This window comes from Pomacea canaliculata, linkage group LG4 (genome assembly GCF_003073045.1).
Source record: "Pomacea canaliculata isolate SZHN2017 linkage group LG4, ASM307304v1, whole genome shotgun sequence".
Classification (NCBI taxonomy): domain Eukaryota; kingdom Metazoa; phylum Mollusca; class Gastropoda; order Architaenioglossa; family Ampullariidae; genus Pomacea; species Pomacea canaliculata.
The window spans coordinates 7,520,184-7,537,529 of NC_037593.1; the positions used below are offsets into that span (position 1 = coordinate 7,520,184).

At 40.1% G+C, this 17,346-nt stretch overlaps 1 protein-coding gene across 2 annotated transcripts; it reads left to right on the forward strand.

The window, feature by feature from the left end:
- Positions 1 to 487: 487 nt before the first annotated feature.
- LOC112561841 (sulfotransferase family cytosolic 1B member 1-like) lies at positions 488 to 17,130 on the forward strand. Of its 2 annotated transcripts, none has more exons than XM_025234624.1 (7): positions 488 to 847; positions 5,688 to 6,370; positions 9,662 to 9,836; positions 11,148 to 11,474; positions 13,821 to 13,924; positions 14,178 to 14,358; positions 14,832 to 17,130. In XM_025234624.1, the coding sequence occupies exons 2-7, from the start codon at positions 6,080 to 6,082 to the stop codon at positions 14,996 to 14,998; spliced, it is 1,245 nt and encodes a 414-aa protein (XP_025090409.1). In that variant the 5' UTR covers positions 488 to 847; positions 5,688 to 6,079; the 3' UTR covers positions 14,999 to 17,130. The 2 variants fall into 2 exon arrangements, with proteins under 2 accessions (XP_025090409.1, XP_025090410.1); XM_025234625.1 differs by lacking the exon at positions 488 to 847 and adding an exon at positions 2,567 to 2,969.
- Positions 17,131 to 17,346: the final 216 nt, after the last annotated feature.

A 17,346-nucleotide genomic window follows, 5' to 3' on the forward strand; every position in this document is an offset into this window, starting at 1 on the left:
CTATAAAACCCATGTTCCTGTCTGACACTTCTCATCCTGATACTAGGGGCAATGTCTCTCGCGCAGACTACTGATGACAGCAAGCCGATCATCGAAGGTCGTGTGTGCCGAATGCTGACCGTTTAATCTTGATAGCTACATGATGCTGGTGACGGTGTCGTAATGACCTCCTTTTTATGTGTGACCGTGAGTGTGCGTGCTAGATTGTGAAGGGTGATCTGTGTGTGTGTGTCCTTGATTTTGTGTGACGCGTATGCACTGTCGTGTCTGTTTGTGTTTGTGAGTGCGTGTGTGTGTGTGTGTGTGACTTTATTAGCGTGTTAGAAGATGTATTTTCTATTTCATTAATTTTTTGTATAGGTGTGTGTGTGTTTACTGACCTTAATGTTCAGTTAATGTTAATGTTCCTTTCAATCATTAAAATACACTTATATGAAAGTGAAACAAAGTAAATGATTGAGAGAAGAAGACGTGGCGAGGGACTGCTGTTTCACGGCGCCGAACAGCGGTTCTCTTATTTTTATTTTTTACCTACGTACCCTACATTCGAAAGCCCCTGAGCCAGTCAGTGACATCACTTATACACAAGAGCACACACACACACGGGTGTGCACGGGGTAGTAGCGAAGTGTTAACTTCTCCACAGGAGCTGTGTTCGGACACTACTGCGCGATTCAGTGCATGACGCGAGACCAGCGCTCGCCTCATTACCGCACGATCGTCAGAGTCGCAGGACCTCTGTTTGACAGGCGCGGGCTTTCTCAAGCTCGATCAGTCTGTTTGACTTTCGTGCACCGCTGATGGGCTTCTTCAGTCCGACGCCCTTCCTCCGACTGCGGCTTATCACGTAAGTTCATATCACAATGCGCTGCGCTGTCGTCCCGTGCTTAACCCTCGTTCTCATACTAACAAAGACTGTTGACGCTAAAGGGAGAGTGAAGGTTCTATGGATGGTGCTACCATCATGTTCATAACAGCGTGAGGTGTGAGATGAAATATTAATCGGCTACTTCATCTAATCCTGTATTAAATACCTAAGTTTCTCAGATCATCACAGGGATTTCAGTCAACTACGCGGGGGCGATGTATGTCACTGCAAAGTTCTTTCTTATAATCCTGCGCTAGCGCACGCTGCAGGAAACGCCCTGTAAATTCCACCTGGTGTTTTAGTTGCGTGTGGTCGTGTCTGCTGACTGCAGTCCAACAATACTCATGACGATGCTTTTGCGGCAAACTAATTTAGTTGTTGGGGTAAAGACAGAAAGTGGATCCACAAGAAATGATTTTTTTTTTAATTTCACTTTATTATTTTGTTTTGCGGGATATTTTAAAAATGATTTCGAATTCTTTCTCCCTCCCTCTTCTCAGTCTAATTTACTATCCAAATCTTACCTCGTGGAATTACGACGGGTGTGTTAGGAAAATGGCTTTGTGGAGACAAGTACCTAATTTTCTGGCGTGTCCGCTCATGCAACTTAAGTATTCTTGATGTTACTCGACACCCGGGGGACTGGGGACTCGGAGAGTCAGGCGCTAACTACTCATGCTATGACCTGTGACAAGCAGCCTGCATGCCGGCAAACATGCACCCACACTATGGAGGCCATTTTGTCCTGTAAAGGACGTGCAGTTAAGCCCGGCGCGCTTTTGTGAATAGACCGGATGAATAAAACGCAATTAATCGAGGTCTGTTATAACTTGGGTATCAGGTATTCATTGTAGTACGTGACACACGGAAATGGTTATTTATAGGTAAAGAGACTGTACGCTGACGCATTGTGGTGTGTTAGAGGTCACGGGGCGAAGATGTGTTCCTGTGGCGGGGTAGTTAAGTCGGACAGAAATGACGTCAGACTGTGTCTAACAACCGTAGTACGCGCGTGCGTTTTAAGTGTCAATCGCCCACAGCAGAGGTCCAGGCCATCAGCGTCCTGCTGCCGGCAGCTATCAACCATAAGCGTTATCATGCGCCTCCCCATGCTACCACTACCATCACGTTCATCTGATCATTATTCTCGTGCTTGTCTTTTTAAAGCAGTTTGCTCGATTTACTTCCGAGCTATCTGTGCCGAGTAATTTTCTCCGAAAACCTGGAGACTATCGGATAAGGCGTTCAAACTATAGTTAACATTTGGCTCTACTCTCATGCCTGCTCCTTGGGCCCATTACCCCCTTTCCCACTCTCTTTCTTTTTTTCTCTCTCTCACTGCCCTTCTGCCACTGCACCCAATTACCTACCCAGCTGCATAACGGCGAGTAATCCCGTCTACACCTCCATCTGAGGTGTTCTTTACAGAAAACGATTGTAAACAGTCGATACAAAAAGAGAGAAAAGCAAATGATAATAAATGTTAGCTGTAATGTAGCAGGGGAAAAAATTGAACAAAATGCCTAGAAAATTATAAAGTGTGTGGGTCCTGCCACAATCTGTTGCCAGAACCACGCATGCGCAATGGTGGAGTTATATTTATCAAGTCTTTTGAATTGAAACTGCAACTTTGTTGAGCAGGGAAGAAGTCGAGCACACTGTGACCCATATTTCGTTCCGCAAGAGTCGCCGGTTGAAGCTGAGATCGATATCATTAAATCCTACGTCACAGGAGAGGGGGAGGGGAAAAAGGTTGTCAAGGCGTGCATGCCCAGTTCAGTCTAACGGCAGTGCGACAGCAGCTGCAGGCGGACAACTGCGGCGAGGAGACCAAGAGTTCATTTCCTCGCTGTGCCGCAGAAGTCTGTTAAGAAGACGCGGTGGCTCCAAGCAATGGCGGACATAAAACTTTTTACAAAAGAAAAGAAAGTAAAAGAAATCGAAATGAATATCAGTAAAAGAAAAGAAGTGGCGAGAAAATCTTTGCTTTAAAAAAAACCGTGGGATCCGGTGTCACACAACCAGCTTGGTCCCTTGTCATCAATTCCTTATCCGTTAAACGTATTTTGTCTAATCGCGGGGAAATAAGGACGATTGCAAGGTAAGTAAACCTTATTGCAACATCCAGTACAAAATGTAGCTTTGTTGGACTAAGAATTCTCTGTAGAGAGGTAGACTAATAGGCCGAAAAATATATTACATACAACCTCTGAACAGCCACCAGTGTGTATGCGTTTGTGCGAATGTGCACATCTCTTTTCCGACTCGGACATATCAATCCCAGCAAACATAAAACAGTGGACCAAAACTGGCCTAAGCTTATAATTTTTTGTACTCTTGTGCTTCTGTACGTCGTAATCTTTACCTTAATCATTACCTTCGACTAACTCGGGGCCCATTTCGCCCTAATATTGTGTCCACTGGGATATACCTAGGTGTTCTAAAGCGTTTTGGAAAAATCTTGAACCAATTTTTTAGATAAAATTTTGTTTAGAATTGATATGCATTAATTTTAAAGAGTCTTGCGGCAAGAGAAACAAAGGCCCTAAGACGGGAACTGCGGAAACATCTGGGGTCAGGTGCAGAGTCGCTGTGGCTGGATGCTGACATCTAGCAGTTTGCTACGCTGCTTTTAAAATATTTGTAGTTTAGCGGACTGCACCCGGACCCAGATTTCTGACTAGGCTTAAATGCATTCCAAAAACTTGGTTTTGTATTCTCTAATATTCTCCTCTCGCGCGCTGTAATTCTTTTAGCGTTAGAAATTTGATGCGAGAGCTATCGTCTTGATGACCATCGTCGGAGTGGACTGTTTATATTGTACGACGGTATAATGTTCCCGACGAAAGCACAGACTAAACTGGGAACTAAAAACCGGACACTGGAAAAGCAACCAGTGTCTAAGGTTGTAAAGGCTCACCGTATTAAAATTGTAAACCAATCTTTCTAATCGTTCTCTAGCCTTTCAGCTGTGATATAGCCGTAGTTGTGGCTGCGTAAAACAGCACTCCCTACCAAACACACTCTAGCCTTTCAGGGAGAAAAGAAGGTAGGGTAAAATCGAGCAAAGATATATATGTATATATACTAAACCGAGTTGTTTCGTATTTATTTCTGCCGCTGACTCTTTCCGCTAAAATTTTATTGTCAGCTTTTGATCTATCGCTTCACGCGCGGCCTCCGTGTAGCACAGTGGTGAAGCACTTGTATTCTTGATGTTCTTCCACTGAAGACGACGGGTGCACTCTTTCTCTCTGTGTTCGGATATCTCAAATAACAACGCTGTCCACGATTCTACTTCGTGATAGATGAAAGATTTCTCTATTTTTAGTATTTTTTTCTAGTTGGAGCCACTGGTTAAAACGAAGAAAAAAACATGCCCTGAAGTAAAATACATCATATACGAACTTTTGAATGAGGCTGACACACGAAACACAATTACATGCGCGCACGTGTGCACACACATAGAATAGAGAAGAGAAACAATATTAGCATACACAAGTCCCCAGACTCTTCGATCTGTCATCATCCAGGCATCTCAACAAGCAAAGGAAACAAAGCTAAATCATCAAAGGTAAACAAGCAGCTCAAGGCTAATCTATAAGCTATGTGCAAGTGTAGAATGGAAGCGCAAACATGTCGCCACTCTCACTGCGCTTAGTTGTGCTTCTGACTATTCGTTTACGGGTAGCTGTAACCAAAAACTTGACAACACTGTCAGCTCATAAACGATATTCAGTCGTGATGTGACAGCACAATGGAAAAGTGTACCGGCATGAAAATGTAAAGTGTTCTTGGCAACCCGTTGTAAATTTTGTGCAAGTGTACTCACACCGTGGCGCGTGCACAAGGAGACATAAGAATTTGACGGTTATTGCAGACGAAATAGAGCAGACATAGTACATAGAAACTTTTAAAAATGAGAGAAGGGACGTGAGGGAGAAATGACCGAGAGAAAAGGAGAGAGAGAAGAGAAGAATTTTGTACCAGCAAAAGTGGAGAGGAGAGAAAAATGAGACAACAGAAAATATTCACTCTAAGTAAATATTATGTTGTATTTAGTTTACATGGGCATATGCATATCTCTACATAGGAATCCATTAGAGGTAGGCAGACTTGTCATTGTCACAAAAGAGAGCTGAGGATGTAAATGAACACACACATATCCACCCACATAGGGAGGAGAGGCTGTTTTATTCTTGAAACAAAGAGTGTCACAGGGTGCGTACAGCAGAATTGACAAATATCAGGTGACAAATAAAGCACATGAACAAAACACCTAATACACATGTTCATGCTATCGCATTATTGGCTTTCTACAACTCTTGCAGAGAGGCAGTGCCCCACTGAATCTAAAAGGTTGTGGGATAATGCAAGCAAACAGATTAAATGGAACACATTTCTGCAACATTTACAAGCAATACATTTACAAGCATTACACTCCTCAAGAAAGGGGCATAAGCAATTTTAACATTTTTTTTTTACGAATCGGACATAGAAGGCTTTCCAGCAATTGCTTCTGTCTCCATAAATGCATTTGCAGATCCGAAACACCAGATCACTTGTTTTAAATGTTACACAGATACGCAACTGAAAGTATTTTCGTGTGTGCAAGGACTAAGCTTGCAGAATATCCTACAAGTCATAAAGAAAAGAAAACTCTCAAAACTGTTTAAGTGCTCGTTATCATTTTGCCATCAGCAATCATTTTCTTACTAGGAGATCGCGTACATACACAGAAAATACAGACATAAAGAGGACTAAACGATATGTTTAGGGTAATTGATTGTAAATGATCAACCCTCCGTTTCTTTTTCAGGGTCCACTTGACGTCTGGAGCCAAGGCGATGTAAATCCCCCCACCACCAGCTGCTACGCGGCAGACACTCGCCAAGGAGGCCGCACGATGCATTATTATCCACCAGCTGAGAAATCTTTCTGTGGAAGCGTGTCACGCCGGTTTCAAGACTGCACTGACAGTTGCACGGAGATTTATTATTTCTGTTCCTAGAAGGCACACCCCGAACGGCACAGCAGCAAAGACGATTGAAGTGTTATGCGGTTAAAGTGCACAAAACCCTCGGGATTTGATGAATGTAGATGTGGCAAGTACACTGCGTTAGTAATATTAAGGGAATGTACTGACACCTGCTACCTTCAAAACTAGTCTTGGACATTCGCTTCCAAGAGCGACCTCTATCTCTCTGTTTCATGACTCATATAGACCAATTCCACATTGAAGACATGATGGCGCGGTGCTCTGTCCGCGGGACTTCGTTGCACTCCGAAATTCCGCCGCCTCACAATGTTATCAAGATAGTGTCCAGTTGCACCAGCAAGCCGGTCACTCTGGACCAAAGGGCACTAAAGGCTGACAAAATCTCGGACAAACAAGCAACCAACAGTAACAACAATAACAACACCAGCAACAACAGCGGAAACAATGACAATGATAGCAACAGTAGCAGCAAAAGTGATGAATGTGATCAAGCTTTGGATCTGGTAAGATACCGGCGCGCGTGTGCGTACGTGCACGTGTGTGTGTGTGTGCGCGCGCGCGCGCGTGATTTTAAAGTTTTGAAGAACATGCACTCATAAGTTTCGTATTTCCACAAACATTTCACGAATCTTTCTCCTTTTCTCGCTCCCGGTTTATTTTTTTTAAAACGAGGAAACTGGATCTGGAAGCTATGGATCGGAAGCTAGGCACAAACCTGTATGTTAATTGATTGTCTCCTATATTAGTGTCTTGATGCACTTAGAGATTCCCGCATTGGCTGCCATCCACAGACACAGAGAGAAAGATACAGAGGAAGACATGCGATTTCCCTACGAGATAATCACGCGCTTCCCAGATCTCTAATAGATGGCCAGTATGTTTGGTGTACCATATTGTTCAAAATAACTAAGAAAGACCAGATGTAGTGTCTTATTCATCGTTACCTATACGGTCAATTCGCAGATTTACAGGTAGATACGTAAAGGTATAATAATACATTGGTTTCCAAAAAGGCTAGTTTAAAGAAAACAAATGCGAAAAATTTAAAACATTGTTGAAAATGTGATTATGATTGGCAGGTTTTATTTAACAATTGTGTAAAAAGTTGCCAATCTTAGTCACACATGACATAAAATATGTCCAGTTAATACGCATAAGTAGACAACAGTTTATCGTAACAGAAGGGAAAACGCTGTTCTCAAATAATAAAAACACCAAACGTCTTTGAGACATCGGAACATCGCTGTCGTGCGTAGGACAGATCGCAAAAAAGAGAAATCTTTTACAGCGATACATCAGACGAATCTTTTTAACTAAAACCACCCACGTGAGATAACGATCGGATAACTTCCTTTTTCCTTGCATCTTTTGCATCAGTAATGACAGGGCAGAAACCTAAACTATTTGCATTATAAAAGAAATATAGTGAACTGTCTTAAAAATGCTGATATACCAGATACGTATTAGTCCTTCAACATTCATAAAAATCTGAGAATATAGGAAAGAATACTTAGTCAAATTGACTTTATATTTCATGCTTGGAAACTTATTGTCTATTGACCAGAATCTAAGGAATAATCGCCACATCATTATTTTGTATTAAAACGTGTTCATTAGATTTCTTTTTAATGGTAGCTTTCAGACGGTCATTATCAGCTGCTTTTCAGACGCTCTCCAACTCAGCGAAGGGTAGGGTTGCTTGATCATTGCTCACTGTCTTCAAAAACGCAATAATTAGAACAGTCTTAGCATGCGTGAACACCAAACGGAGCTAAATATATATGTTTTCACCGAGGGAGAAACGATGGATTTATTTTAATGATAATCTATCATCTGCTGCTGCCTGATCGCATGCTCCGGGGCATCGTTGCGATCTTGATGTTATGAAGGTAGCGTGTTCCCTCCTTTCTATACAGTTGTGTGGATTTCTTTAATCTGTCTCTGTCTCCACTAAAAGAAGAAACACAGGCAGGCATACAAGAGGGACCTCGAGAACAAAAACAACGTTCATGGAAGGAATCAGCCTAGAAACAAGTGACTAATAATAAGCATTCAGGCAAAATCAGTAACGTTCTCAACAACATTCAGCGAATATTCCGTGGATTCTGGTCAATAAACAATAAGTTTCCAAGTGTGAAATATAAAGTCAGTTTGACTAAGTATTCTTTCCTATATTTTTAAAAGCAGCATTTCTCTCTGGCAAAGTATTACTCATATATTTCTCCTGATACCTTTCATCCTTATCTAGCCTCTCCCTTCACGCCTCCATCATTTGTTCTGTTCATGTTCTACGCATACACAGCAAGCATTTGAATTTGGAGCAATGCTCTAATGACATGACACGACTCTGTTTTTACTACGACTGATTTTTTTAAAATTAAAAATGCTCCGACACACATCCCGCGCTTAATGTACTTCAGTTCTCATTAGCCATTGCTGTCACTGCGAACTCGTTGCCCTAACCAACTTAAACCTCAGGCCTTCAATAGCCCTGTTTTGTGATACATTTCTTAAGTTTCTCAGTGTGCGGCAGAAACGTGACTGCCACGTTTATTTATTGTCCGAAAATTAACCTATTAGCGCCAGGATCTTTCCTTTCCAAAACAAATGTTAGAGACAACGGACCAGACCAGCCACGGGAAGTGAAATAGTACTGCTTGAGAGGACAAGAGGACAAAGGACGCTATACAAATTACTGATTATTTAATACCAAGTCAGCGGCAAAGATCACATAATGATGGCTGAAAAGGCTCAAAGGGGAAGGGGAAACTGGTGTTTTACGCCCTACAAGCAACTAAGAGTACGCCATGACAAAGAAACCGGCCCTGTCAACTTAGGCCAGCTTAAAGAAGTCGAGAAGTGAGTCAGAAGCAAATTCGACCCACAATGCTGTCATACTCCTTTTTTTAAATCATATGAGAAGAGTTATGGCTATAGTGTAAAACTCCCCAAAGAAGTCCTTACATATCATTCTGCTGATCTACGTTTTTGTGGTTCACGTTGGTAAGACTTATTATACTATACTGTTAGAAGCATCTGTGATTTGATGATCTACGTTAAGTAACACTCGGAAAGGATTAGAAAGTACCAATATTGTTGAACCTTGATCTGTAATGTTCGGAAAGGACTAAAAACTGCAGGCACCTCCAAAAGTTTATAATGCATATTTCGTGACACTCAGAAAAAGGCTAGAAGGTTCCGACGTATCTGTGAATTGGCAAATCCTTTAGCTGTTTCCAGTCTAGAGTCTAGGCTGGATGAATGACACTAAACGGTTAACAAATATATCGTCATCAGATCCGTGCTGATAAACGGAAAAAAACTTAGACTCATTTCAAAATATTGCAAATATAGCAACTTGAAACGATGATCATTTTTCAGATTTCTTCTTTTTCTCTGTTTTCTTGTGTTTTCAAGAATGGTGCATCAGATGGCGACACGAAAGAGCATCATTATTTAAAAATGTCAAATAGCCAGCCATATACAGTCTACTTCGTGTTTTTAAAAGAAACTCAACCAAAGTTCTATATTTGAAGATCGGTCATATGACGTGCAGACTTTGATAGTTATACCGTCGACACACATAATAACACAGATATTAATAAACATTCATCTGTCAAAAGGCATAAATGTTGTGTCGGCACTTCAGCACATGTGCGCCATCGCCGATATCACACAGATTATCAAATGCGATGTGAGCATTAAACGAAATTCTCAATAGATTAATCTTATTATTTATCCAAGAATATGTTTTGGAAGTAGTTCACAAACATCGACCGCACGTTGTTGTGCAGACGGAAACAGTGACTATCCAGCAGGTGCCGGACGGCGACGGGGCCCCCATCACGCTGGGCAGACTGTATGGGGTCTGGACAGCTCCGTGGACATCACTGCCAGAACAGATTTCGCGCGCGCAGCGGTTCACGTTCGACGATAGGGACGTTATTCTGGTGGGATATGCAAAATCAGGTAACTGTTTGCTTTTGTAAGAAGAATAAACTCGGAGACTTGCACCTGTAGTCCCAGAGGATTCAACATAGTGACAAAAGCGATAGAAGGACCATTCTGTTCCAGAAAATAATACTTTTGTTGTCTAATAGACTTATAGTTATTTTAGATTAATTTATAATAGTTTTTTTAATTAAATTATGAATCAATCATGCTTTATAATTTCTTATTAAAATTTTAGCTTAAGATGATGCTATAATGAAAACTATCGAGTTAACAAAAGATATAATAAACTGTATAACAGTGTCTAACTTACAAAATGACTATGTATTATATTCATAAATATGAGTATTAAGAATGTTGTAGCTCAACAGGCAGTTCAGTCCTTGCTCATTGTTAAAAAAAAACCAAAAAAAAAAACCAACTAAAACAGTCGTAATGTATCGGCATACAGATTTACCCAGTCATAACCTCCTAAAAATCTTACCAATGACAAATCGACACTTTGTATGTTTAGCAGAAGACTAAAAAGTAAAACTAAACCATTTTTTACTTTGTACACACTGATAACTCATCATGATACTCTACTTATACTCTGTGGCGTCTATGTTAGGTATTTCGGCGTCACTTCTAGCTGAGAATTCTTAGATATTGATATTGATATTGATATTGATATTCTTAGACACAACGCTAATCTGGTATTCCCGCTTTTGCTTTCCCATGTCAGGACACAGTATATCTTCTTCTGTCATTTCAATGGCCACATAGCAGATGCAGTGTATCTACTGCAAGCGCTACAGGAGCTAAAAGCCTCTGAAAGCGGTCGTCTGTTTCAAATTATCTTAAAACCCTCTCTACATATGCCACGTTTATGATGGTTCGCTTACATGCACACTGAAAAGCAAAAAAAAATAATGGGAGCCTGGACAGATTTCATGTTGAACGAAGGCAATTCCCACACTCAAGTGGTTTTTTTCACGAGTGCCACAATGCTAGTGTTCATATATAGTTAATTCAGCCGTACCGTGCAAAGAAGCTTTAAGTACTTGCGCAAGAATGTAAAATGACCGCCCTTTTCCGCTAATCTCAGTACATTAACAGGACTCTAAAATGATTGCCCTTTCATCCATGAAAAGTGTTCATTATCGTATGCTCGACTTACATCATAGCAGTAACATAAAAGTAATATAAAGATAAAGAAAGTCTTGTATTTGACTTTTCTCCAGAATCTTTACTATCGTTGTTCTTTAATACACTCTAAAAAAGAGTTAAATGTCTATCCTGTGTCACGAGCAAATTCCGGACAGGTATTGTTCCTTCATCTTTCTGCAGGTACCCACTGGCTATGGGAGATCCTCCACATGCTGCTGCGAAACAAGGCAGAACACTGCCAGACACCCAAAGAGCGCCTGATGTTGAGCTTCAGCACGCAAGAGTACTTTGACATGATGGCCACGCCTCGAGTCTTCAATACCCACGCCCCCTTTATTGCTCTGCCGATCGCGATAAAAAGCGGCCGAAACAAATGCAAAATGGTATATATCCTGAGAAACCCCAAAGATCTTGCAGTGTCTTACTACCATCATCTGAAAGCGGCAAAAGAGTTTGAATATGACGGATCATTCCGTGGCTTTCTTCAGCTTTTTATCGAAGGCAAAGGTAAATAAAAAATAGAAAAACCATGATTATTTATTATTCGCTGGAACCCTTTCATTCAGCGGTTCTCAACCTTTTACTTGTGACGCCCCCCCCCCCCAACGAACGAAGGTAGGTCCGCACGCCCCCCTTAGCCAGCAATGTAAGCTAATTTCACTAATACCGGTATAAGAAACTTTAAAAAAATGACCACCTTCGCGCCCCCCTTGTAAGCACGCCCCACAGGTTGAGAACCGCTGCTTTAATTTGTTCTGTAAGCAGAATTAAAGTTGCAAAATAACTGTAGTGAGTTTTGGATTATATGAATTGTTAGTACGTCCTTAAAGCTGGAAATGTGTATATAGGCAGACGCCTGCCCGGTGACGCACGAGCATATATTATTTCACCCGTGACAAGGTAATGATTTCAAAGTCTGAAATAGAAGACTTAAAACGATATACTTCGTTGACCCCACAGTGCTCAGGGTCACGACAAAGGTATCATGTCTTGTCTTCTCCAACGTAAGTCGGTCAGAGGAGCTAAATCAATATGCATTCATAGCTGTGTGTAAAGTTTAGTCGAGTTTAAAAGAAAAAATTATCCCATTCCTCACCTCTTTCGAAAAGTCACCATATTTCCAAGTTCTCTATAAAATAGATTACAATTCAGTTTCTCGTTTATAGTTTATAGCAAGTGTTTTGTCAGACCAGCTTTCAATGAAAATATATTTTCGCTGCGATTGTGCCAGTAAAAACCAGTGAGAAGTGCTAATTTAAAACTACTGCACGCGATGTCAGAGAAATTGTTATAGCCACCACCTTGGCATCTATTTTCTTAATGTCACATAAATAAGCGTCGAACATAAACATTTGCACCTACCTTCTCGGTTCTTAAAGCAATTCCCCCCCCCAAAAAAAAAAAAAAAAAAAAAAAAAACAACAACAACAAAACAAAAAATCCACACCGACAGTTTATTATGAATTACAATAATATGTTGGTATGACATTTAAACACTAAGACAGCATCGCCTGATGAGTCAAATATGGCGGCTAGTCGGCTTCAATCCAAAGACATCCAGGTTCTATGCATTAGTTTCATAACAGGGGTAGGGTTAAATGTTTTCCATGACTGTTTTCGAACGGCAGTCAACGTTTCCTCTCACAGCAGTTAGTCCCCACACGTACAGAGAGCATTCCATTAAAGCTCACAAATATTTCACTCACAAGGGTTTCCTAAAATAATGTTTCGGCACAGAATAGATTTTAAAGAACTTCTTTATATATACATTTTAGACCAGATTTAAAGGTTTACCAAAGTACTATTTTAGGGGGAGGGAGAACTGGCTAATTTAGTTCACTACAAGTTACTAATGCTGACAATCTATAAAAAAAATGTATTACTTTTATTCGCAAAATATACCATTCGAACACCAAATTTCTAAATCGTATGAAAAAAATTTAATACTCAGTTCCTTTGAAATCACTTATTTGGGTCGTTGTTATTGCAACACCTAAAATGTATATCCCGCTCTCCCAGGTACCGTTATCTTAGCAAAAGATTATTCAATGTTGTCAAGTGCATTAAACAAACTCTCGATGCTGCAGGCGTATATCTCATGAACAGAAGCCGGACATTTCCTAATATCTGAGGGATTGTTAGCCTAGTCTTAATAATTATGGTAACCTTCAACAAAGCAGGCGCTGCAATCTGACCTCTCCAATCACTTAACTGTCTACACCAGTGCTACATGAAGATTGCAGTAGCTATAGCAGCTATATAATTTAATGATTTTCATCACCGTAAACGTTATACTTCTTCAAGAAATTTTTAATGATAAAATAATTTGCTTCATGTGTATCAAACAATAACAGTTTAAACTGCATATGGCGTAATAATAAAGAGGATCAAGAAGGTCATGTAGAAGCAAGTGAGTGGTGGTTTGTTTGAAAAAGTTTAAAGGTTTTTATTGTCTGACGATCTCACAAGTTATAAAAGTAAAATGTATCGGCATAGAGAATATACACAATCTCGAACGCTAAAGATTAGAAGAAGCTATACATCTTTCGTAACTGCGTGATTGTCGCACGCTAACCCTGCGCGGAGGGAGCGTTGAACTATGAAGTCATAGTATGACCGCCAACAACAAAACTTACATAACTTTACTCCAACAAATTATCTTCGCTTTGGTTGTAGCTCTAGTAAAACTATGCATTTGCACAGAAGACCTTCATTTTAGACAAAATCAGCTGTCGTCAACAGTTGGACAATTGCTTTACAGCATGCTTGATACATTTAAAACACTTTGAAATGTGTGAGGTTGTCCCCATTCCCCACCTTTTTCGTTGAACAATCTGTGTTTTTCTTGTGCAGTGCCGGGAGGCTCGTGGTTCGACTTCGTGCTGGAATGGGAACAAACTCTCAGAAATAACCCACACCTGCCTATTCTTACAGTCCACTACGAAGACCTGAAGGAAGTAGGTGTAGGGGGAGCATGGGACTGAAAGCTACTAACCATCTTTAGAAGAAATAAGAACAGCGAAAAAAATATTAACAAATTTTCTAAATAGTAAAAAACTAATGCATGGTTGTTATCATAAAAACATCTACTTCAAAATTTACAGGGGTTAGCATCTTGTTCGGTTCGTCCGAATATTTTTAGGATATGTTGGCTGGATGTATCTAATGACAAGGATTATTTTAACTAAGCGAAACATTCATGCATTGCAGGATTTGGGAAGAGAGCTGAGGAAGATCTCAAGTTTTCTGGAAATAGAGCGGTCTGTGCAGCTTTACGAGGCTATTGCCAGAGAGTGTTCTATTAATAGGATGAGAGAAGTTGATGCTGCTCTCAAAGACCAGTTTCCTGTCAATATATCAAAGACGGGAAAAAATTTCATCTACAGAAAAGGTGAGGGGAAATCACTTCCCTTATTATTATTAATAATAATAATATAAAAACTGACGGTTAACCGAACGAAGTGTAATGAAAGCAGCCATGGATGAAAGAGTCATACAATTATGTCATATTATTGATTTTCTGTGCAGTTTACGATTATGCCGATGTGCTTGTGTGTGCAGTGTTCAAGGTTTTTTTTTGTTTTTTTTTTTTTTTTGTTTTTTTGTTTGTTTTTTGCTACACGTAGAATAAAGTTAAAATAACTTCCCAATGAACAAAACCGCTCAAATCAAGCGTACCATTTATGAAATCTGGGACCATAGTCGGGAAAGAAACAGAGAAAGAATAGGAAAAGGAAAGACAGGGAGAAAATGGTAAATGCGAACGAAGAGTAGCAATAGAGTGCGTAACATTTAGCTTATTGCAAAAAACCATTTCATTCTAACGGCACATATAGCTGTAATGAACACTGCAATCTGTTGCAGGGGTCGTTGGAGACTGGAAGAACTGGTTTTCGGTGGCTGATAACGAGAGATTTGACTGTATTATTGCTGAGAAACTGAAAAACAGTCAGCTTCGATTTCGTTACGAGATCAAAACCCATCCAGAGTGCGTTCATCCTCCGACTGGCCCAGAAGGTGAACTCGAGTAAAAACAAAACTAAAACCGAAAACAAATGGAAGAGTTGATGAGAAAGCAGCAGAAAGAAGTCCCACAAATTGTGAGGAATTGTGATTCAGCTGTAACTACTATACATGTGATATTTCTATTTACCCAAAGCATTTTGACTCCACAAACATGCGTAACTACCGGTGTCAAAACAGCTCAAAAGGTGATACAGGAGAACAGGTCTCTCTGAGCAAAGGGAAGTAACTATGGTTGTAACAAAAGGAAGGTACATAAACATTCGCGCAGTAATTTCTATATTCAACAAATGTTCTTGTTTATCACTCTGTTTTTCCGTGCAGTCATTTCTATCACCATGTCTCGCCGCTTCTCTGAAGAGGTTGAACTAAATCCAAAAATTGAGAGGATATATGTAAAGCGGACATGTCCTCGCAGAACAATATGTAAAGAAAGGAATCTCTCTCTACACAGGAATTACAGCCGGACATGAACTTTTAATGATTTAACGATTTCACTATAAAATAATTGAATTTTACTTGGTATATCGATTGAGAGATATAACGCAGGACTATGCCTGCAGATGGTTTGTGCACGGTGGAAGAGATCACTTTTTCAACTTAATGCAGTTGAAATAAGAATATCCATTACAGTATTTTGGTATATTTCGATACCAACTCCTATTCTTCATAAAAGTAGGGAAACCAGGACAACATATTGGCGAGATGCCAAAGCACGAACATAGCGAGTGTAAGTATGAAAAAGTATGGACTATGAAAAAAATGTCACGCTCCTTATTTTGATATACGTGGGTTCCCATCCAATCCCAACACTGCGACCATTACCGCCACGGATTTTCAACATTACTGCTGAAATTTCTCAAAGGGTCTATCATATATCAACATCATATCTTTCGCTAACCAGTTAAATCTTTTTTATAGTATGTATTCGGAATAATTTCGCGAAACAAATTCCAAACAGCTAGATGCTCTTTGCCATTGCCACTGAAAAAGGATATCGACGTTCTAGCCCTTCACCCCGAACATCGACTTGATCTGAGACAGGGACAAGCTTTTTCTGCATAATTAAGCAGCTCTGACAAGAATATAAAAAAGCATACCAATGAATGTCCACGGTGGAGGGTGATGGTGCCGCTAGAGAGCACAGGCACGCAATTCAAACAAGAAACCAACAAAGCTCTTCAAGAACACTTATTTGGGAGCAGACACCGATAAACCAGAAACAAACTGTGCAACGCAAATCGTACCAAACATATTTTTACTCAGTTTTCAGATCTTTAGTTCTTAAAACGTGCTCACTGTCAATGACGGAGGAGGTATATATTCCAAGCCAGTTAACGGTCTTGCATGAGAAGTGTGAGCAGAGAAAGATAAGAAATTTAGGCAGTAGCATTTCACAGGCCACATATGTTCACATTAACCGGAGTAAGTCTGCTTTTGCTTCTTCCACATTACATTACCAAAGCTGCTCGTGGATCAGATTTGAAAGTAATGTTCTTTCCTGTGTCCTTTAGCAGGCATGATGACGTTAGTAGAAAGGAATATGCTTCGTTTTAATACTCGAGTACAAACACACGCTTATGTATTCAGTAATTCTGTGAAATTTGTTCTCTTAAAAAATAAGTATCAAGAACTTTTAACGTTATCCATAGCGATAAATGAGTGCCCATCCCTTGTGCCCGCGATGGTATGGGGGTGCGCGCGTGCACGATCTGTTTAAATGTCGTCCATTTGTGGGTTGAATTAGACTGAATATCTGAGCAGAAGGGTGTCATAAGTCCCGCTAATCCTTTAAAATTTAACAGCTTTTTTCAGTAAGGAAAGGATATATGAACACTCATGCAATCCAACCCAACCGATACTTGCCTTCATCAAGATTCCCAACGCTATTTCCTCATTTTCATTCAGTTCACTGACGCGCACGCGTGTGTGTGAGAGGAACACACACACACACACGAGGCAATTTCAACGTTCTATTTAAATACTTTTGTCTACAAATATGAAATAGAAAAATTAACATGTACTGGTTTTATAATCTGTTTAAAAAAGTAAGGATACGTTGTATTTTGATATATCACATATCACAAAACTGAAGCAATATGTTACATAAAATGGGAAAAATTATATTTTGTCAATCTTGGCCTGACTTTTGAATTCTGTTCTAGGCTTGTCTTCTTCACAAAAGTAGTTGATTGCCAATAGCGTGTAAAAAAAAAAAGTGTTAAGAAAACTTTGTGACTTTATTCCCCCAAAATCTGATAGTGATTGCGTGAACGTGTTTTGGAAAATATTTAGTGAGCCTAGCAGCGGATGCGGTTATTCAACCTGTCACACTACAATTAGCGGACTGGAAATC